Below are 22293 nucleotides of genomic sequence, written 5' to 3'. Positions count from 1 at the left end.
TTGAGAGCCACTGCTCTAAGGGCTTGCCTTCTGGTCATCCTCAGAAGTGCATGTGGGACAGTAAATGGAGCCAGGGGACAAGTGAAAACAATTGAAGGCCAAGGTCAATGGGATGGAGGTGCCAAGGCATTTCCCAAATGCAGGTGTTGTTCTGCACAGACTCTGAAATGCTTACCAATCAGCTCATGACAGACAGAGGGAGAGGGGAAGAGAAGAAAGGAAGGAAGCTTGTGGGGGAGGGAGGGAGAGAGGAAGAGCCCAACAACCAAGAAAGCAATGTCTAGATGCACAGGTCGAATTGGAAATCTGTCCAGTTCGGAATCACCAAGTAGGGCTCATGTTATTCATCTCCAGGCTGGATATCGGCACCCTTCGTGGCTTCGGTATGAAATACATTACTTGTGAGAATAATTTTAGCTGCTGAAAGTTTGCTGTGCTTTTCCTGACACAGCATTCCTGGTGGTTGGACGCTCTCCTCACTCCTCCTCCTCCTTCCCCCGCTGTGCCTGCTGTGCCACTGGTAGGGCAAGCAGAGCTGAAAGTGGTCTTGTCCAAACTTCCTTCAGGCATGTCTCACCCACAGGAGGAGGCGGACACCTCTGTGCCATCCCCCAGAATTCCCAGAGAAGCGGTCCATGTGGCTAATGCAAGATTATAAAAGTTATACACTTGGAAGTGGGGCCATGGATCACATACAGCTGAGTTGAACAATGTATTGTCTAGTCCAATCCTGTACCATGTGCAGAATTTGGTTTTAACTATTTTTCTCTGAGGAGGAGGTATGCTGCTTCTCACACTTGGGGAAGTGTTTGGTCTTCTTCCACCCCCTGCCTGGCTCCCAGCCTTCAGCTCCAATTGTGTATAAACCTCCTAAAGGATGTGTTTCCTTTTGCTCCTCCAATAGTCTTTCCTTTCTCTTCTAGATCTTTCCTTGATCCGCTTACTCATTCTCAGCTTTGAAGGTGCTGTCCGGATCTCAGGGGCTGGCACGGGGCAGTTACCCATGGCAGCTCAGCAGCAGCCTTAGCTGACGTCACCTGCACATGGTTTTCATGTGGGAACCATTCCCTGATCGCTTCCCAGTTTACAAGGAGAAAGCTCTGCAGTGCACCTACTCAGACATATAGGTTGCTGACATGATTGGATGACATTTTTGTAATGACTCAGGTCTCATTGGTCCCTTTGGTCTAAAAATCCGAGTAACATGTTGAAACCTGTTTTGCTCAAGAAGCGGGCCTTGCAACTTAGTATGAGAGACTTACCAGCTTAAAAGGCTTTGCTTTATTATTTTTAAAAGTCTGTGTTATAATCCAGAGTCAGATGAAAATGCTGATTCCTTAGCACAGGCCCCAGACAGTGATTAAACACTTGAATACAACCAAGTGCCAAGAAGGAAGGGCAAATGGTGCTGCCCAGAGTTGTTGTGTATTGATCAGATTCTAGTTTCCAAAAGAGGAAGGTTCAGATCTGATTGATTTTGTGAACATTTTTCTGAGACTCTACTCCTGGACTGGCCTTTTGGTGGCTTATCTAGTTGGCAGTGCATAGAGAGGTTTGTTATTTCAGTGCCCTGGTGCCCTGGGCTAATTGCATAAAAATTACTCTTTCTTCATAAATATGCCTTTGAGTAAATGTTCTCTGAAAATCTTTAGCTAGTCCCAGAACTGAAGGCTTCTAGGCTCAAGCTTGGAAATGTTGGAGCACAAAGATAAAAGCTTAAGCACGGGTCTCCAGTCCATTCTGTCCTCACAGTCACAACACAGCACACAAGACAGTGGTCAGAAGGCCGCATCGCTCTTCCCGGCTTCGTTAGCAGGTAGAAGTGTAGGTCAGGATGAGTAGACATGGGGGCATGTGTGTGGGCGGGGGGCGGGGGATTCTGAGACTGCATAGGATTTGAAGATGTGTAGCTTCATTCTCACGTTCAGCACGTAGGAGATTGGACCGAGTCCCTAGGGCTCATCTCCTCCTCCCCCTCATGTTGTTCTTCCTGATGGGGAGCAGTATCCCACTCAGAATGTTTCGGCTGAAGGACCCTGAAGAGGATTGGATGGCGTTGGTGGGATGGATAAGGCGAGGGAGCTGGCGTTTGCTGTGTGGCAGGCACTTCATGTGTTGTGTCTGTTCTCTCTGTGTCCCCAACCATCGCTCTGTCTGTGCATCGCTATGTGTTTTATGCACAATATGCATTATTACACAGCGTGTGGTTATATATTGTAATGTCTCTCTATAAGGTGGGCACTCCTTTCCTGGTTCCTGGAAGAAGCAGTCTAAGGCAGGATGATAGTTTCCCAGGGTCACGCGCCGGCAGCTGTGGGTCCCGGATCTGCATCTGTGGCGTCTTTTCTCTGAAGCCCGGGCTGAGGCGCACCCTGGAGCCTCTGAGAGCAAAGTCAGCGTCGGCCCTCAGAGAGCAGACCCTCCTCAAAAATCACTGCCCTTCAGGGCCCGCCGTCCCATTAGATCCAACCGCAGGCTCTGGGTTGCCATTTTTGACGGTTATTCGATTGTCAGTGTGAACTGTCACACTCAAATCCTTTTCATATGAAATATTTAAAATAAGTTTTGGCACTTTATAAGCACGTTGCAGGTATTTAGAGGACTCACTCACATGTATGACTTGGTACCCAGCTACACTGGGTCGGTGAGGCGCCCCTGAGCTACTGCCCAGTCCCACGGAGGGAGGCCCGGGAGACAGACTGAGGGCTCCTATCCTCTGGGTCCCCTCGCAGCTCCGCGTGGGAGCTGAGTGCTGAACTAAGGCTACGGGAAGCGACCCACTGGGGTTTGGTTCAGTAGAGCCTCGGGTTCACCTGTCTCTAGCCTTCTCTCCCACAGACAGGGCACAGTGGTCCTGGCCCTTCTCCTCCCATCTGTCATTCCCGAAGGCAGCTGGGGAGGCATTAGGTGCTGATCGGTCCTTTGTTTCCTGGGCAGGTCTTACAGCCTTGTTTCTGACTTTGCTTCCAAATGTATCCCATGTGCAAACATGCCATCCCGGCTGCAGAGGCAGGTGCAGGGAGGGAGCGTGTGTTTCCCCATCTTTGCAGCAGCATGTATGGCTGTCGTGCTTAGAGGTTAATATGATGTGGCTCTGGAGTTGGATGAGGAAAGTTAACTTTTGTCCCACCCCTGAGATAGGAGCAAGTTGCCTAATCTCTCACGCATTTCCTCATCTGGAAATGGAAGATTGAAATAACTCCATCTGCACACATTCAGTGAGACAGTGTGTATAAGTTGTGTAGCTCAGTGCCTAGAACATAGTAAATGCTCCACAGATGGTGGCTATGGTCATTAACTGTTATGGGACACACACAACATAATCAGTCTGTAGAAAAGCCATTGTTCCACTTGTCCTGTTCAAACATGCTGGACGCTGAACTCTAAGGAGCAAGGGCTGTCTTCACTGCTAGGTGATCAGCGTTCGGTGTGACGTTGCTGCTCAATAAAGATCTGCAGGATTGTATCCAAGTGGCGTTTGTTGCTCTTCGTGAGAGCTGTGGGCAAATAGATGCCAGATCTGCCCTGGTCCATCTCTCTATCTCTCCGGGACTCACTTTCCCAGTTTCCTACAGGGCAGGTTGGACCAGATGATGACTTCTGGGCCGCAGAATAGAATTCTGTGGTTCTCTGCTCATCCCCCTACTGTGCAAAGTCCTTCTTCAAATATACTTGCCAGCTTCTGGTTTGAGGATTCAGGTGGGAACAAGGGTACAGTGTGAATTGTGTCCGGGCTGGAGGGCTCCAGAGCAGGGAGGTGGACACCTGGAGGCACCGTCCGTGCACGGGCAGCTGTGAGTGCAGGGAAGGCGTGTTAAAGACTTGTTGTGCTCCTTCCATCTGCTTTGAAGGACGTCACCTGTAGCTGGTGCTGTTGGCAATTAGGAGGCTTCACTGCAAGTACTTTTTCCAGAATAAATACCCATTTCAGGGTGTTCAACCCTACTTCTTAAGTCAACTTCAGTACGTGCTGTGGGTGTGCATGCACAGGCATGCATAGATGTTTCATGTAACTATTTCCCATTTATCAAAGAACCGTCAGTCAACAAACATTTATGGACTACCACTGAGTGCTAATGAGAAGTACAGATACTGTGTGTGACATAGTATTTTTCTTCCAGGAGCTCAGAATCAAGGTGGGAAAATAAATGTAATAATCGTAATAACCCTTTTTATATTTTTTTGAGAGGACCCGAGAAAGAGATGGGATGGAGGCGCAGTGTGAGGAATGGGAAATGCTCAGGGAGGGGTGAGGAGGTGGGGTGGCAGTTCTGAAACAGTGAAGCATCTGTGGACTCATTCGCCCTGCTGAGCACACCCCGGGCAGAGTGCCAGGAGTGCAGACATGAGCGAGATGCTGTCACCTCCCTCGGGGAGCTCAGCGTCTAACAGCAGAGACTGTGGTTGGAGATATCAACCCACCTGGGTGCCGGCAGCTGGGGAGCACAGAAGAGGAGTGGCTGACCTGGCCAGGGTGGGTCAGGAAAGGCTCCCGGAACAAGGGCCACACAGGTAGCTTGGGGAGCGAGGAAGGGAGCACTCCAGGCCCCCGGAACAGTGTATGGAGAGGAAAGCCCTCTGCCGAGGATGAAATGCAGTGGCTCCCCACGAGCAGCTCCACATGGTCCTTCCTGCCTATTTGCACTTTCTTGTTTATTTCGAAGCTTCATGTTGATTGTCCTCCTTCCTCTAAGTAGAATGTAAGCACCATGAGAGTCTCATTCAGTGCTGGATCCCAGGCCTGGGCCGCAGCTGATGCCTGGTCAGTGTCTGGGTGCAGCCAGAGGACTGCCTGGAGGGCGGTCTGTGATCCTCTGTCCTCAGTGGGGACCTGAGGGCCTGCCCAGGAGGTGGGGTGGCTGCGGCAGGCCTGTGCTCTCTTCTGGGTCAGAAGGCAGTAAGGGGCAGCTGATGCTCAGTGAATACCCGAGAGGGAAAAATCAAGAGTATTCCCCCTGCTAGGGACTTTCTGGAACATGCAAAGAAACAAACTAGCTGTTCGGATACAGCCATAGAGTCAATGCTAAACTTCCAGGTAATTTGAAATCTTGTACCGCATGCACATACATCCATGCTTTATATGCCAAGAAAATTTCTGAAAAGCATTCACAGGAAATTAATAGCAGGAGTGGGAATGTGGATCAGGAAGGAAATTTTCCCTATACTCTTCTATATTTGAACTTTTTAATTATGAGCATGAATTCCTATATAAGGTTTTTGGTTTTTTGTTTTTTTAAGAAGAAGAAAAGTAAAGGCACTTGGGCCCAGCTCTTAGAGATTTGGACCCACTCAGTTTTTGGAGGATTCAGGGTTTTACTAGCTTCCCAGGTGAGTCTGATGGGCCCGGCCTGGAATCACAGCACAGGTCACACCTCCTCTTAGGAGCCTTCCCTCATCACCATTCTCAGGCTTCTCACTCTCCCCAAACTCTTGCAGCAATTGCCAAGGAGGAAATCACACACACACACCCATTTGGGGCATTGATGACAGCAGGAACTCTCATGCAGCTCTTGTAGCCAGCAGCACCTAACACAATGCTACAGCCCCTCTTCCCCCTAAAAGTTGCCTTCTGCAGACCACCATTTGTGGTCCTCGACTCCATGGCACCAACTTAGAGAATGGAGGGCCCGGTGGTAGAGGATGTACATGTCTCTAGCTGGGTACAAGCAATAGGGACTAGTGGAGACTGTGGTAAACTGACTGGATCAGCACTGTCTATGGGCATTCGAAGTCACATTTGTTTTCAGTCACTGCTGGCCACTAGTGTACAAAACACATCTGTGGGCCAGATGAATCCTGTGGAGGATCAGTCCACAGCTCCAGTGTCTATAAATTCTTGCTGAGTGATCTTACCCACTCTCCCAGCTTGCATGCAAATAATGATGGCTTTAATTTAGCATCCCAGACCACAGCAAGTCCCTGGCTTCAGGCATGTGTCCCCACTGCCTGCTGGCTGCCCTCACACACACCTGGTCCAGCTCACCACAACTTGAACGGAATTGTTCATCTATCCACTGTGAGATGCTGGTGCTTTTGTTGCAGAGAACAGGTTCTTTCCAGTTACATTAAGGAAAAGGGATTTGTTGCACAGCTTTGTATAGACTGAACAGAAGCCACCAATGCTGGTACAGTTCTGGGCACTGGCCCCTCTCACAGCCTCACCCCTGAGCTGGTATTTCCCTCCTGGCATATCTGCTGCTCTCTCCGTGTCTGCACCATCAGCTCCCTCTCCTCACAGCCTTTTCTAGTCTTCAGCCCAAGCCTAGGCAAGATCCAAATCCAGTGTGCCTGTAAGAACTAATTACTGCTGATGTCAGGCTGTCCCACGGGTCCCCCAGTGGAGGGTCAGGCTCCCCCCCCCCCCACCCACACACAGCAACTGCCCAGAGCTGCTTCCCTGAGTGGGGCCAGCAAAGGAGGAGTTGGAACTCCAGGTGCTGTGGTGACATAGGGGCCGCTCATGGACCTTCTCTTCCTCCTGTGTCCTCACCACGGAGATGGCAGCCCCAGTCCTCTTGAAGACCTGCTATCCTGGCCTTCACTTGCCACACAGAAGACCCCAAACCCTCCAGTGTTTTCTCTCTGAACTCCTGTGGGGATCGTTCTGTCCCCCCGATCCAGCTGCCACCACCTGCAGACACCTGTCCTTCCTGGGCTTGGTACAGCTGCTTGTCTTCCTGCCTCATGTCTACCCTCCTCTCCTCAGCTGCAAAGCCATTTGCCCAGGAACCTCCTTCGTCTATACTTTTTGAAGCTTCCTGGTACCTGAAGGATAGGCTGTCTACCAGGTGTACCAGTTAATAATGCGGATTTTGTAATCCAAGAAAACACGAAAATTTCAAGAGAAACATCAAAAGTGCTTTATTCAAAGTAATGTCCATCGCTAGCTACACATTTCCCCATCTTTCAGGTAATTTGTGGATCCGTCCCAATAGAACTTTTCTTGTTTTGAGGCAAACCATTCAGAGACCAAATTTTCCACTTCTTCGTACATTTTGAATTGCTGCTCAGAAAGTGCGTGTGCCATCGATCGGAACAAGTGGTAATCTGAAGGAGCAAGGTCTGGTGAATACAGCGGGTGGGTTAATACTTCCCAGGCAAGATCTTTTAACGTGTCTTTAACTGGTTTTGAAGTGTGTGATGGTGCATTATCATGAAGCAAAATTACTTTGCCGTGTCTTCTGGCACATTCTGGTCATTTTACGATCAAAGCGTGGTTCAAATTGATTATTTGTTGTCAGTAGCGATCAGTATTAATGATTTTACCTGGTTTTAGAAGCTCATAACACACCACACCTTCCCGATCCCACCAAACACAGAGCATTGTCTTCTTTCCGAAGCGATTTGGCCTTGCAGTCGATGTGGATAGTTGACCTGGATCAACCCATGATTTTGTGCATTTGGGATTCTCAGAATAAATCCATTTTACATCATCAGTCACAATGGGATGCAAAAAAAGACTTTGTTTTGTGCCATTGAAGCAACATTTTACTGATGACTTTTCGGTTTTCCATTTGTCTTTCATTCAGTTGATGTGGCACCCATTTTCCTTCCTTTAAAATCTTTCCCATTGCTTGTAAATGATCGGAAATTGTTTGCTGAGCAACGTTTAATCTTTCTGCGAGTTGTTTTTGAGTTTGACACGCATCTTCATCCAATAATGCTTGTAATCGTTGGTCTTCAAACATTTGCAGTTGACCTGGACGTTCTTTGTTTTTCACATCGAAATCATCACTTTTAAAGCATTTAAACCAGCGTTCACAACTATCTTGAGATGGAGCATGTTCACCATAAGCTTCCCAAAGTATACAATAACTTTCAGCAGCACCTTTCTTCAAAATAATGAATTAAAACTTCCTGCAAATGCACTTTTTTTGGCATGAAATTTGACATTTTTAAACATAAAAATATCTGTGATGATAACACCTTCAGCAAATTTGGCATATGACACTGTGAAGCTTGCTGTCAATACAACAAAATAGCATACGTATTAAATCGCATATATATGAACATATGTGTAACACCATCTATTGAAAATATCTGCATTATTAACCAGTACACCTGGTACCTCAGTGTGGGAGCACAGCCTCCCTGGCCTCCCACTGTCCATTTCACCACCGTCTCTACTACTCACTGACAGGTTTTACGCCAGAGCAGCAGCAAATTGCTCTTAGTTCTTGAATAAACTGTGCCCTTTATGCTTCCATGCCTTTATTCTTGGTTAGCCCTGCCCCCGGCAGCCCCTCTGTCTCCTCTAAAACTCTGCTCATCCTGAGACAAAGCACAGGCATCTGCTACTTCCACCCTCAAAAAACTATTCCGGTTCAATGTCCATGCTCTCTGTACTCAAAACATTTTTTGCATATCTCTGAAATCAATAAAAAAATTTTAATGAAATAGGTACTTGGATCCTAAATCAGCCCTGTGGGGATAGATGCTTTAGAATCCTATCAGCCCAAGAAGGTATTATAGCCATTAAAGATGTCACCAGCCAGTCCCGTGCAGCCTGGCTGGTGACACTGCGTTTTGTGGCAGGAGTGGCAATTCCTTATTTGCTGACAAGCCTCATCCCTTGCAGGCCTGGAGTCTGTTGATTCCTGTTAATTTTTCCTCATTACGCCGATCTCTAGACTCTAGCTGTGTTCTGCGCAGTTGGGCTATGTGGGAAGTTTAGGAACTTGTGTGGGGCTGGAACTCCCACTGTGGCTGCCACACGCTGGGCTGTCGAGGGCAAGTTCTGTGCTAGCCAGCTTACACCTGGCCTTCCAGAACCCAGCCCTACCTCCTGCTCTGTCCACCCTGACAGCCCCAGCCGCAATCTCACCCCTCCCCACTGTCCATTCCCAACTGGGCCTGTCTCTGCCCCATGTGGACCTCAAGCACGTATGAGACCTTCCCCTAGGCCTTGACCAGCCAGCCAAGCAAAACAGGACAGGAAGTCACAGAAACATAGCATCTTAAAGCCAGATATAATATGGGGAATTTTCTGGTCTGTCCTCTCCATGTCCAGAAAAGAAAATTTTGGTCCAGAGAGTATCAGTGGCCTACTGATGGTGAAAGTGGCATTGGAGATGATAGTAGAACTGGAGTGAGAACCTACGATTTTATGGAATGAATTGTATTTGGGGTTATTAATAAAAATTCCTACTTCTGTTATGTTTGTTAGATGACTGTTGGTATCTCCAGAACTATATGTTACTTGCACCAATCCCAACATCCCAATTTAAAAATCAACTTTGAGAGGGTTCAGTGGAAAAGGGTGATAGTATTCTAATTTGTGGCAACTTATGCTTATTGCATATTAATTGGCAAAACTATAACCTTTAAAATACCCAGGGTTGGCATGATAGGGTGATAACATACAAGTTAAGGTGACTTGTGGCAACTTGGTACTCACGCTGATAAAATTTCTTTTTCTTCCTATGATGATTTATTAAACAAAATGAACCTAGAACAGGCCCTAAATGAATAATAAACTTAAATTTTGTGTGTGTTTTTCCACTGACCCATCATCTATAAAGGGGCAATATCATAGACACTAAGATCAATAACATTAATACACAGGAGGCTGTCTGGTGGGTTTTAGGTGTATGCGACTCTGTGTTGAATGATGTATGGAATCAGGGTGGACTTCAGTTATCACCTGAGTTGGCCCTCTTTGTTCTTGAGTGCACCACGAATTCACTTGTGTGCCGCCTGTGCCTGCGGAGTGTGTGATCCTTGCTGAGACTGTGTCTGCAGCGCGCACAGTGGGGTTTTCTCAACTGGAGTGGAAACAGCCTTCCTTGCAGGCAGGTGTCTGATTGCCACACTGGAGATGCAGCGTTTCAGATCCTTCCTTTATCCTGTCTTCCAGGCTCTGTGGCTACCCTCCCTTTTATGATGAAAATGACTCCAAGCTCTTTGAACTCATACTTAAGGCAGAGTATGAGTTCGACTCCCCCTACTGGGATGACATCTCTGACTCTGGTAAGTCTTGGGTCCTGGTGGGCCGCCCTGGGACAGTACACCCTCACCTGACCTGACAGGATGCTCTGCACTTGGGCTTGACTAGCCAAGTGGAGGGCAGGGGGCCCAAACCAAGTCATGGGACAGGGACTCACTCCTCTACCAAATCCTAGCCTGGCCCTGACCTGGGTGCCCCAAGGAGTGAAACCATATTAGCTAATATCTATTGAGTGCTTACTGTGTCCTGAGCCCTGAAACTGTGCACATGTGCTCCCTCACTCAATCCTCAGGACAACCTATCAGATGGTATTGCTATTAACCCATTTGACAGATGAGGAAACTGAGGCCCAGAAGGTGAAATAACTTGTCTCAAGTCACATAGGTAGTATGTGGCAGAGCTGGGACGCAAGCCAAGACCAAATCCAGAGCCCACGTCTCAGTTGCCACACCACACTAAAACGTCCCCAGGGAAGTTCAGCGTTTCGTCCTCAGGGGTAAAGGTCAAAACCAAGGCCCATATAAACTGACAAAATTTCTCAAGCTGATACGAAGAGGACAGTAGTAATACTTCCTATCAAGAAGGATGGTATAAGAATCAAGCAAAATAATAAATGAAACAGAGTTTTGTACTCACTGATGAGCTATTCAAATATTGCATTTTCTTATTTGTGTAATTTCCTTCTAACTGGAAACATCTGCTTCCTTCCTCAATCTTCCAAAACCTGAGGAACAGTTCTCCAAGGCTTGCAGGAAAGAGCCATTGGGGAATATTTTACTTCTCACCTGGGAAGGGCATGGCCTTCCCCCAGAAGCCCAGGCTGCGGGCAGTGAGCTGCCAGACCATAGAGGCCCTGACCTGGGTGCCCCAAGGAGTGAAACCATATTAGCTAATATCTATTGAGTGCTTACTGTGTCCTGAGCCTTGAAGCTGTGCACATGTGCTCCCTCACTCAATCCTTAGGACAACCTATCAGATGGTATTGCTATTAACCCATTTGACAGATGAGGAAACTGAGGCCCAGAAGGTGAAATAACTTGTCTCAACCTGACCAGATTTCCAGCCTGCCCCACCGCTGTCATCTTCCGATCCTGTGATCTGGTCTCACATGTTCTCAGTTGTCTGCTGTTGGGCTACACACCCCATCCAGGGCCTGCAAGCACTGCACTTCCCACCAGGGCCCATCTCACTGCGCCAGCTAGTCCAGGACCTGTCCAGCTTAGCAAATGTTGAATTCTAAAACATGCAGAGGACATCCACAAACCGGCTCCCCATGGCAGCAGTGAGCAGAGTGAAAGTCCGGTGGTGACAAAGATATTTCATCTCTGAACCAAAAGTGCCCCTAGCTGCCAGAGGGAAGGGGCCGGAGTTGGGAGGGCAGGGCCCAGCCCTGGCCTGGCTGCCTCTTCACTGGCAGGTCACCATTCAGAGTTCCAAACCTGGCTTCCCTTTTCCCCAAATGCTGGTAGCCATGTCCAGGGTACTGTAAGGTCTGTGGAGGGCTGGTCTTGTCATTTCCATGCTACACAAGACACTCTCAGAGGCTGCTGGTATCATAGCTCAAGCCACAGACTGATTCCTTCCCTTGTGCTTCCTTTCTGAACAGCAAAAGACTTCATTCGGAACCTGATGGAGAAAGATCCAAACAAAAGATACACATGTGAGCAGGCAGCTCGGCACCCATGGTAAGAATAACCACACCCACCGTGTGTCTACCACCTTCCCAGGGTGGCGTCCTGTTGGCTGTCAGGAACTGGGAAGGCCCAGCAATGCTTGCATGTCAGTCACTCTGCCGGGGCTTCGATACTGTCCCATGCCAGCACGCGGGATCTTTTGTTCTCTCAGGCTCAGCCTCCCAAGTGCACTAATGACAGGTTAAGTGTGGGAAAGATAGCTGTAGCTTTTTCACTTTACATGAATATTTTAGGACCATTTTTAGTGAAGGTAATTGCCCAACGAGGCATTAAGATGGGAGTTTTATTCCTTGGGTTTATTGCTCAGTAGTTAAATGAATTGAGTTATATCTTTTTCCCTTCTAAGATGCTTTTCAAGTTAGTCTTTCTTCACTTCCAGAGGGATCAGCTGATGGTTGATGCATTCTGTGTACATTTCAGCAGTGCCCTTGAGGCCATGTTGGTTATAAAACTTAGTAGATTTGAACCACCTTCACTATCAACTAGCTGTGATTTTGGGTTTATACTTAACTTCTCTTGCCCCGGCTTTCTCATCTTTAAAATGAGGGTACCGATACCTAGTTGATAGTGTTGACGTAAGAAATAACTGAGATAATGCATGTCAAGGGTTTGTCGCGATGTCTGGTATAGAGTAAATGCTTCGTTAGCTGTTATTGCTAAAGCAACAGGAGCATCCACTTGGAACAAAGGCCAGGAGTATTAAAATACGCAATATAATGAAAACAAATGAATGGAACTTTGATTTTGGGAGAAATTTTCTCTAGGAGACACTCTAGAAGACTGTCCCGGGTTTATTCTGTCATCCCTTGTGGCATTACCTCCAGGGTCTCATATGCTGGTTAACCCCCAGAGAGGAGCTGCTTAGGGTAGTGCCATGAACCAGTTTCACAGCATTTTAATTTATAATAACAGCCATCATTTATTGAGCATCTATCATGTTCCAGGTACTGTACTAACTGCATTAATAGTATCTCATTTTGCTTCTTTACAATAACCTTGTAAGGTAGACTTTATCTCCATGTCAGAGGTAAGGAAATGGATTTAGAAAGGTGAAGTAACTTAGCCAAGACAATACAACTACGTAATGGCAAAGCCAGAACTGTTTCCAGCCAGAACTGGGGGACTCCAAAATGAGTGCTCTTCCCCACCTGCAGATAAGAGATGTAAAGGGGAAAGAAGGAAAGGGCTAGAGGGGTAAATAAATAATTTTCTGGGTAAGGAGGCAGTTTTTATTATATATCATCTTGATTATTTGTTTTAGTAAGTCATTCTGTACAATAGGTCAAAGTATGTGGCCATAAAGATAATCAAGTTTTCTTACCTCTTAAACAATGGGCCTTTAAATCTGTAAGACCTTTTTTTTCCAGTCTTATTGAGATATAATTGACATACAACACTGTGTAAGGTTAAGGTGTACAGGAGAATGACTTGACATTCATATTTACTGTGAAATGATTACCACAATAAGTTGAGTTAACATCCATCACCTTCAAAACTGTTTTTTCCTTGTAATGAGAAGCTTTAGGATAGACCATACAGTAGTGTAACCGTACCCATCACGTACATTACATCCCCAGAACTCATTTTTCTTATATGTATGAGACTTTTGGGATTATGTTATAAAGGAGGGAAATGACCTCAAAAGAAGGGAAGGGCATGGCTCAGTGGTTAGTATATTGGCACTCGAACCAAGGAGTTGTGGGTTCAATTCCAGTCAAGGGCACGTACTTAGGTTGCAGGTTCCCTGTGCTGGTTGAGGCTAGTGTGGGAGGCAATTGATGTGGCTCTCTCACATCGATGTTTCTCTCTCTCTCCTCTCCCCCACCCCCTTCTTTCCACTCTCTCTAAAATCAATGGTAAATATATCCTCCAGTGAAGATTTTAAAAAAGAAGGGAAGTGATTTGCTTCCAAGTACTTGTTCACTAATACAGCCTCACTTCGTGGAAGGCAGAAGGAGGCCAGTTAAAGCCCAGTTTCTCCTTCACCAGCCATTTTTGAAAAACCAAAGGAGAGGTATTTTTACTCAAGTGTAAGAAGGAGAGGTCATTGAAGGGCCTGGCAGAGGGACAGTGTGGCCTCCGCAGGATCGAGGACTTCACAGAGATGCGAGCCGCACACTAAGAGAACCCTTTCACTGGGTCATCCAGACAGGGAGGGGTTGCAGGCCTGAGAGCCGCCTGGGTCCTGCTGGCGACATATGCTACACACCCATCCCTCTTGCCACAGCACCAGGTATTCCTGGAGCAAGAGGGACAGAGGAGTGAGGTGGGAGGTGTGACTAGAAAGGAAGGCAGAACTAGGGTTCTGGCATGAGCCCTGCTTGTCCTGGTTTCACCACTATAACTGAGTGGTGGGCAAGCTCTTTGACCCTTTGGGCCTCCCCGGTAGAATAGAGATCATAAATAACAGTAGTATATACCCCACAGGGCTTTTCCAGGGGCTAAATGAGATAATACATACAAAAGAGAAGAAGAGTACCTAGGACCTAATAAGTCTCCAATCTATAAGAATTGCCATTATTTTAGGGTTGTGCTAAGGAATGTGTGCTTTTCCTTTTGGGCAGTGGGGGCCCTGGCAGGTTTTAAGCAGGGTGATCAGATTTACATTTCAGAAAACTCAACCTGGCAGCCCAGGAGAGGGTGACTGTGGTGTGTGCTGTGCTGAATGAGTCTGGGGCTGGGGAAAAGTGCAAGAGGTGAAGACCTGAGTCATCAGCCCGGGTCACAGTAGGACATGTTAATTGCAAACTGAACACATAAATACCTTCTTCAGGGGTATTTTTCCCTCCAGTTTTTTATAATTTTTACTATTCATTTCAAAATTCCCAAGAAGTCAAACATTGGAAAGTGGTTTTTAAAAGAAGAAGAAGAAGAAAGAATGCATTTGACTCAAGCATCATTAAAAGCCCACTTGCTTGCCTGTATGCTATGCCTGTTTCTTTTATGTGAAATTCCCGGGTGAAGAACAACATGGATTCAGCTGAGCACCAGCGAGGAGTGGAGTGGCTGTCCTAGTGATGCCTGGCTCTGTGGGCATCACCATTCTGGAATCTGCCATCTCCACACATCAACTCTCTCCAGAGGGCAGCTCCTCTTATTCTGCACTTGCTCTTCCAGCGTAATCAAGGCCACCGAGGGCCAGGAGAGGCCTCTGAAGTCACAGACGCCTTCCCTTAGCCTCAAAGCAGACACTCCAGCCAGGAGGGGCTCCTTGTGGAGGGCAGCCGCCCACCGCCCCAGGTGTTTCCTGAACCCCCTGCAGGCCTTGCCTTTCTCCTGGTGGTGCATGGACAGGGGCCTGCAGGCTGCTGGCTGGTGGCCGAAGAGTAGGGAATGGCAAGCGGCATGTGGGACCCCACTCCTGGTTACAGGGAAGCAGCTTGACGGGGTTCAGATTGTTCTGAACCTCAGTCTCCAGTCTCAGTGAGTGACAAGCAAACCAGAGTGATGATCCTGGGCCCCAGTGACCGGTGCCCATGACAATGGCAGTGTGCCCACCTTCTGACCTGCCATGTCAGCCAGGCCAGGGTGGCACCTGCAGCCCTTGGTATTCATGGAGACCCCTCCCGTCTTCTGTCTCCATCCAGCCACGCTGGAATTAGGACACAGCCCGGAAGTCTGGGAGACCCCGACTGAGGCACAGAGCCATCCCCACGCCGGTCTTGAGCAAGTGGCTAGAAGAATGCAAAGTCAGGACTGTGGAGGCAGAGCAGCCTGTGTAGGAAACACAAGAACTCCAAGGCCAGGAGAGATGAGTGGGTGCTCTGTGTGGTGGAAGTCAGAGCGTTTATAGAAATGCCACCTGCAGTGTTGGAATAGAGGAAAAAACTGAAAAGCAAGGGATAATAGGAGATGTGTGTGTGTGTGTGTGTGTGTGTGTTTATAAGGAAATTTCCTGTAGTGGAGGCATCACGTGTCACGTATTCCAAGGACAAGGAGATGACAACTAAGACTCCTTCCAGTTCGCCGATTCCCGGCCTCCTTTTGTTGATGGCTAAGGCTGACCTAGCAGCACGGAGCATCGGGAGCCCACACCTTGTCGCTGTGACCAGCCTGCTCCTGTGAGCAGCAGCCTCCGGAGGCGGAGCCTGTGCTGGCGGCCAGGCGACTGCTCCCCAGGGCCACTGCCCAGCAGGAGCCTGAGGACTCTGCATCTGCCCTGCTTGGTTCTTCCCCAGCGCGGCTTCCCCTAGGGCTGTGGGAAGGGAGCATGGAACATTCCTGAGATAATTGGAAGTGTGCATTTTCCTTCCATCTGGGCCCACGCTCACCCACAGAGAAGGGAGTGTCTGCTGCTCGCTGGCCTGTTTGGTTTGGAGGGCGGCTCTGCACTGTGGCCGTGCTCAGCCCCGCGAGTTCCATACTTCCTACCACTCTGTGCGGCTGTTTCCAAGAAAGAGCTGGCCACCGGGTTGGAGTGGCCTCCTTTCCTGAGGATGTAACTTTATAAACAGAGCAGGAGGAATTACTCACGAGCTCTCCAGGAGAAAACGCCTGCTAACCATGTCCACAGCCCCAGCCCCTGGCTGTCGGGTTTGGGATGCTTGCCCACTCAGACATCCTATCTCTATTCACAATGTGTCTCGGGAAGGGTGATTGGCAGTTGTTGGAAGTGGAAATCTGGCCATGAGGTTAGGTCTGAGTGTCCTCTGGGCTAAGTGCCTTCAGCCCTGCTGGGAGCAGGGTCTGTAGAGGGAACTGCTTTGAGCAGGGACATCAGACTGGATTCAAGACGTAGGCCCAGCCTGGCACAGACTTCATGTTCAGTCCCTCAGCCATGTTTTCAGTTCTAAAGTGAAAGGCTGGGTAGGAACACATTTTGTATCCGGGAATTATTTCTTGTCTGAATAAGCCCTGAGCGTCTTCCTTTCATTTCCCAAAACATGTGGACTTAATAGTCTGGCATCCGGGCTGTTTAGTGTCCAGGACCCTTTGGGTCTGGGAGCGACAGGTTTCCTCACATACCTTCCAGCCAGAAAGGATGCTCAGCGTCCCCGTCACCTGTCTGCCCTTTAAGTTCTCCAAGATGCAAGACATTATTTTTTAGGCATCAAAGATGAGCCTAGAATGTCTTGGTTTGCTGATAAGGAAAGATGGAAGGTTCCAAGCCCACAGGACTAAGCGCAAAATACAGCTTCCTCTGACCCTGGGGGAGGCCAGCGGTGAATGTGGAGGGAGGGTGGTGTGAGGGAGGGAAGGGATGTGTGGGAGAGGAATGGGCTAGGAGTGACCTGCGGGTGATGACTAAGACCAGAGAGGCTGTCAGGGAAGAGAGAAGAGGAGAGAGGGAGGTATAAGATGGGGTGGGGGCAGAGGGAGGAAGTCATAGGCTGAGGGGAACTCTAAGGACAGGAGGTAAAGAGCAAACCTACCTTCTTCTTTGCTAATAGAAGACTAAGGGACAAGCAAGAACTAGTGCCCAGTAACACCAAGGACCCAGCTGACTGTAAAGTGGATGTGTCCTGGCATTTATGGTCGCAGGTGTGAGCTGGTCCACGGGAAGGAGGGCCCAAAGCAGGCAGAGAGGGGCCTCAGGCAGGAGGAGGCTGGGAAGAAGGCCCTGGGAGGGTTCTGGTGGTCAGACCAGGCAGGGAACACATTTGGGATGGTGGAGGCAAAGCTGCAGGTAGAAAACTGGCATAGAGGTTGGGAGAGGGAGAAGAAAGGGGAGAAGGATGGAAACTGAGGTCAGGGTGTGTTGTCATAGTGGATGCCACAGGAGTGGGGGTCAAAAAAGGAAAAAGTGAGAGTCAGGCAGAGGTCAACCATGAAGGTGCTGACCCGCCTGGAGAGGTTGCAGTGTGTGGAAATTGACAGGACTTGGAGTAGAAATCGACAGACGTTGGAGTGCCTGTGATCTGTGCACAGACAAGAGCAGCCTGGAAGGCGGGGCCAAGCCAGCACCCTCGGGAAAAGGTCAGGATGAGGCTTCCAGGAAAGCAGGGCCCGTCCGTTCCAGAGCCCCCTGAGAGCCTCTTCAGAAGAAGCATCTTTGCCTGTGTTTCAGGATCGCAGGGGACACGGCCCTCAACAAGAACATCCACGAGTCCGTCAGTGCCCAGATCCGGAAGAACTTCGCCAAGAGCAAATGGAGAGTAAGTCCTGTGTCGATCCGACTCCCAGCGAGTCTCACCACGCACTTGCCTTGCAGTTTGAGCAGTTTTTCTTTCTAAGGGTCACTGTCGCTGCATTTGAGGAAAAGCCCCCAGGCCCTCACCCAAATAATTTTGCTAATTTTAACCAATAATTATGAAGACTTGAAGGGACTATCATGGTGTGAGAGGAGTGAAGTCTGAGATTTAACATTTCCCCTCTGTGAGTCAAAAATGGCAGAAGCGCCAGCTCCGACTCACGTGCTGTGCCTTAATGTGGTTTTTGCTTTCTTCACCTGCTGGGACTTAAAGTGACATTACGGGGAGAAGAACAGGAAATCTGAGTTGAACCCATCCATCCTTTCTGATAAAAATGTGATGAATGTAAATTATTGGGGCTTTGTGACCATCACCGGTTACCTCAGTAAACCGGTGTTCTATTCAACTCAGGTCCTTAAGTGCCAGCAGTGAGGGGCCATACAGAAACATAATCAGTTCCACCGACCTCCTTTACTCTGAGGCTACTATTCTTTAGTACGGAATCACCAGTAATAGGAAAATTAAAATTATTTTAAAATGTCATGTTTTCTAAAAGTCACTTCTCTTAGGTCAGTGATGGCGAACCTATGACACACGTGTCAGAGGTGACATGAACTCATATTTTTGGTTGTTTTTTTGTTGTTAAATGGCATTTAAATATATAAAATAAATATCAAAAATATAAGTCTTTGTTTTACTATGGTTGCAAATATCAAAAAATTTCTATATGTGACACGGCACCAGAGTTAAGTTAGGGTTTTTCAAAATGCTGACACGCCGAGCTCAAAAGGTTCGCCATCACTGTCTTAGATTATAGAGAGAACTAGTTTATGTTTATTCTGTATGTCTATTATGTGAGAAGAAATATGTTCTTTTCTCCAAAATATATTTTGATTGGGGGAGGGGTCAAATCCATTAGTATACTTTTGGAAGAAGGGACAATGTAAATTTTCTTTCTAGAGTATCATGAGAACATTTTTAGAAGTTTGAAATGCTTCGAGTGACAGGAGAAATAATAGGAGGCAGTCTGCATCTTTTTCATTAACTGGAATTACTTTGCCTGCTTTTGTCCTTTCTTGAATTTCAGCAAGCATTTAATGCCACTGCCGTTGTGAGGCATATGAGAAGACTCCATCTTGGCAGCAGCCTGGACAGTTCAAATGCAGGCAGCCTCAGTTTGGCCGGCCAAAATGATTGTGAGTATGGAGCAAAAGCAGCTTTTCAACTGGAGATCTGGGATAGAGGAGGGCGCTGTCATTTGCTGAGTACCTCCTGTATGTTAGGCACTTTCAATAATTTTCCCCATTTAATACTCCCAACAATCCTAGGACATGATTTAATATTTTAAAGTATTTTCTCTTTTATCACATTTATTGGGGTGACATTGGTTAACGGCATTATACAAGTTTCAAGTGAACATCTTTGTGTTATGACACCTGCATTTGCTATTGTGTGCTCACCGCCCGCAGCCAGTCTCCTTCTTTCACCTTGTATTTGACCTCCTTTATCCTCCTCATCCTCATCTCACTTTCCTTCTGGTAGCCATCAGGCTGTATCTGTGTCTATGAGTTTGTGTGTGGGGGTGGGGTGTTTGTTTGTTGCTTTCTGTTTTATATCCCACACATGAGTGAAATCACAAGGTTCTTGTCCTTTTCTGCCTGACTTACTTTATTTAGCAGTATGTCATATGGCAGTAATTCATATTTTTGTGGCCTAGCAGTATTCCATTGTGTATATGTACCACATTTTCTTTATATAATCATCTATTGAAGGACACTTAGGTTGTTTCTATGCCTTGGCCACTGTGTATAATGCTGCAGCGAACATAGTGATACATATGTCCTTACAAATAAGTGTTTTCAATTTTTTCATGTAGATACCCAGAAGAGGGATTGCTGGGTCATGTAGTACTCTATTTTTATTTATTTGAGGAACTTCTGTACTGTTTTTATAGTGGTTGTACCAATTTACATTATGAAAATGCACTATTTAATATACACACAACCCTAGGCACTGATATTTTTATTTATAGATGATGAATCTGTTTCAAGTTCATGTCTGTCTGGACAAAAGCCCAGACACTTTCTGCTCTATCTCCTTGCCCTCTGATTTGCTGTCTTTGAGTCACTGTTAAGGGCTGAGGAAGGGATGGCAGAGACTCCTGGCAGTCTGCTCTCACTGACTTTTCATCTATTTTTTGATGAGGACGATGATAATTGGAGCTGATTTATATAAAATGCATTGGCCTTACAATCAAAGTAATAGTAATCATATTTCCTTGTCCTTCATCTTGGCATGGGATGTTATGTCACTGAGGATGCACTTACACTCCCCTATTTCTCTCCCCCCCCCCCCCATATATTTATCTTAATCTCACATCTGGCCATTCCAGTGGCTCCTCTCTACTTGAGCAGTTGCCTTGATCTTCCCCATCTGCCCTCGCTTCCTAGCTACGGAGCACCCTTCAGTCAGCTTGGTTTCATTCTGGGCATCACAGTTCTTCTCATTTCCCTTAGAAAGAGATTTGCTTCATCACTAAACAATCCTTCCATCTCATTCAGGAATTCCAGCCCTTCAGTTTTTCCAAGAAATCTCCATGAAGATAAACCAAAGAATTTATATACTTATGTGCATAGCCCATGGACACGGGCAATAGGGTAGTGAAGACCTGGCAGGGGGGTGGTAGGAGCTGGGAAGAGGGGGGAAGGAGGGATGGGACAAATCTGTAATACTATCAACAATAAAAAATATATTTAAAAATGAAAAATCTCCATGAGTCCCCCAACCCAATTGCACACTCCCGTAGACCCACGTTTCCAGTCAGCATAGTTCCTCTCCACCCTCTGGTCAAAGGAAACCCATAATCGGTCATTTCTTTGAATATTTAGGCAATGGCTCTGACAGTGAAGCCATCAGAATCATTTATTTTATGGATCTTCCAAGCCTGCAAAGTCCTTGGGGGGAGGGGGGGGGGCACTGCTGGAGCTTAGCTCAGTGGGTTCATCCACATCCAGCCTCCCGGTGCAGCATTTCTGCTTGGGACGCATTTGACTGTGGTCTGTGAAGGCCGAGTTCAGGCCAGGCTGCTGAGCTCACACCGGATAGGCAACAGCCCCTTGGTGTGCGCTCTGTCCGGGTGCTTCTTAGCCAGGAGTGCAGACCACACACAAGCAGGGGTCATAGGGGCATCACATTCTCTCTTCGTTCTTAAAATAACAACTTCATGAAGTGTTGTTCTCATAATGACAGTGTTTATTCAGCACCCAGTTTGATACCTAGTACATAGTAAGTGCTCATTATGGAACCTATCGGATTGTGGTGGCTACCCCATGTGGTATTCAAATACAAAGCAGTTATAAGTATAATGAAAAAAGGAGGGAAGAGTTGGGTCTAGAAAGAAAGCATTCTGAACACATTGCAATTGCTTTCCTATGGACAGGTAAACGTTTAGTGTCCAATGTGGAGAAGTTTGGCCCCTGCACAAACCCTTGCCACAAGAAGGGGGAGCATTTCCTTCTGAAGTTTGAATCCTTGTGTCCACTGTCCCCTGCAGGTCTGGCACCCTCCACGCTCTGTAGTTTCATTTCCTCTTCATCAGGGGTCCCCGGAGTGGGAGCCGAGCGGAGACCGAGGCCCACCACTGTGACGACTGTGCACTCTGGAAGCAAGTGACTGGCTCTGGATGTGGGGCCCAGGGGCGAAGCCTTGGGCAGAGCCAGGGAAGGGGGTCCCCAGGGCCATCAGTGCCACCAGCCACCCCAGAGTGACCCCACCTTGCATGGTGCGCCTACCTGCACAGGACTGGAAGACAGAAGTTTTTTATGGCCATATTTTATACTGCAATTCTGAAGTGTTCATTTCTCACAAACTGTACTGACTCAAGGGAGCTGATTTAACAGGACCTGGTGCTGTATATATGAATCTTGCAAAGCTCTAATGGATGGACTCTCTTTGTCCTCTCCCCAACTTTCTTCATTTCTGCTCTTCTCACTATAGGTAACCATCTATGTTGTATTTTTCATTAATGACATAAAAGGTTTCAACTGGATTATTTAAGTATTGGTAAATATTGTGCATTAGGGTTTTTTTTCCTTTTAAGATATATGTCCTTGCAATCTATACTTAGTTACATGACCTATATCGTTTGCTTGTTGGTAGTGAAGTTTTATGTTAACCGTTAGGAGATTTTTTCCCCTCCAAGGCGAATTTCAAGGGATTTTTAAAATTTATAAGAAGAGGATCAAGAATCTGTCTCCAAAGTGAAGAGTGCACTTTACTTCTCCTCCTTCTCTCTGTCCTTCCCTGGACAGCTGAGCAGCGCCACCGGGGCTGGCTTCTCCGGCCACTTGGGGCAGGCCCTGCAGAGCCCTTTCCTGGCGGCTCCTCCAGCGAACCCCCGCCAACCAGAGACACTAGCGGCCTCGTGCCCCCAGCGCTCAGACAGTAAGAAGGCTGCTCCCCTGAGAGTGAAACTTTAGAGGCGAGACTTGCTCTGAAGGAGATGCCCACCCAGCAGATGGTT

At 47.5% G+C, this 22293-nt stretch overlaps 1 protein-coding gene across 3 annotated transcripts in view; it reads left to right on the top strand.

The window, feature by feature from the left end:
* CAMK1D (calcium/calmodulin dependent protein kinase ID) overlaps positions 1 to 21819 on the top strand; it is a 385556-nt gene extending 363737 nt beyond the window's left edge. The window contains exons 7-11 of one of the 3 annotated variants that reach the window (XM_081087393.1): positions 9857 to 9969; positions 11553 to 11631; positions 17648 to 17735; positions 18859 to 18967; positions 21325 to 21819. In XM_081087393.1, the coding sequence (XP_080943519.1) occupies positions 9857 to 9969; positions 11553 to 11631; positions 17648 to 17735; positions 18859 to 18967; positions 21325 to 21443 (508 nt within the window). In that variant the 3' untranslated portion in view covers positions 21444 to 21819. Of the gene's footprint in view, positions 1 to 9856; positions 9970 to 11552; positions 11632 to 17647; positions 17736 to 18858; positions 18968 to 20332; positions 20527 to 21324 lie in introns of those variants that run through there. The other 2 variants (XM_081087395.1, XM_081087394.1) reach the window with 2 other exon arrangements.
* Positions 21820 to 22293: the final 474 nt, after the last annotated feature.

Source organism: Myotis nattereri (genome assembly GCF_964212035.1).
Source record: "Myotis nattereri genome assembly, chromosome: 1".
Lineage (NCBI taxonomy): Eukaryota > Metazoa > Chordata > Mammalia > Chiroptera > Vespertilionidae > Myotis > Myotis nattereri.
Note: the sequence above shows the minus strand (reverse complement) of the source record. Positions and strands in the feature narration are given on the sequence as shown.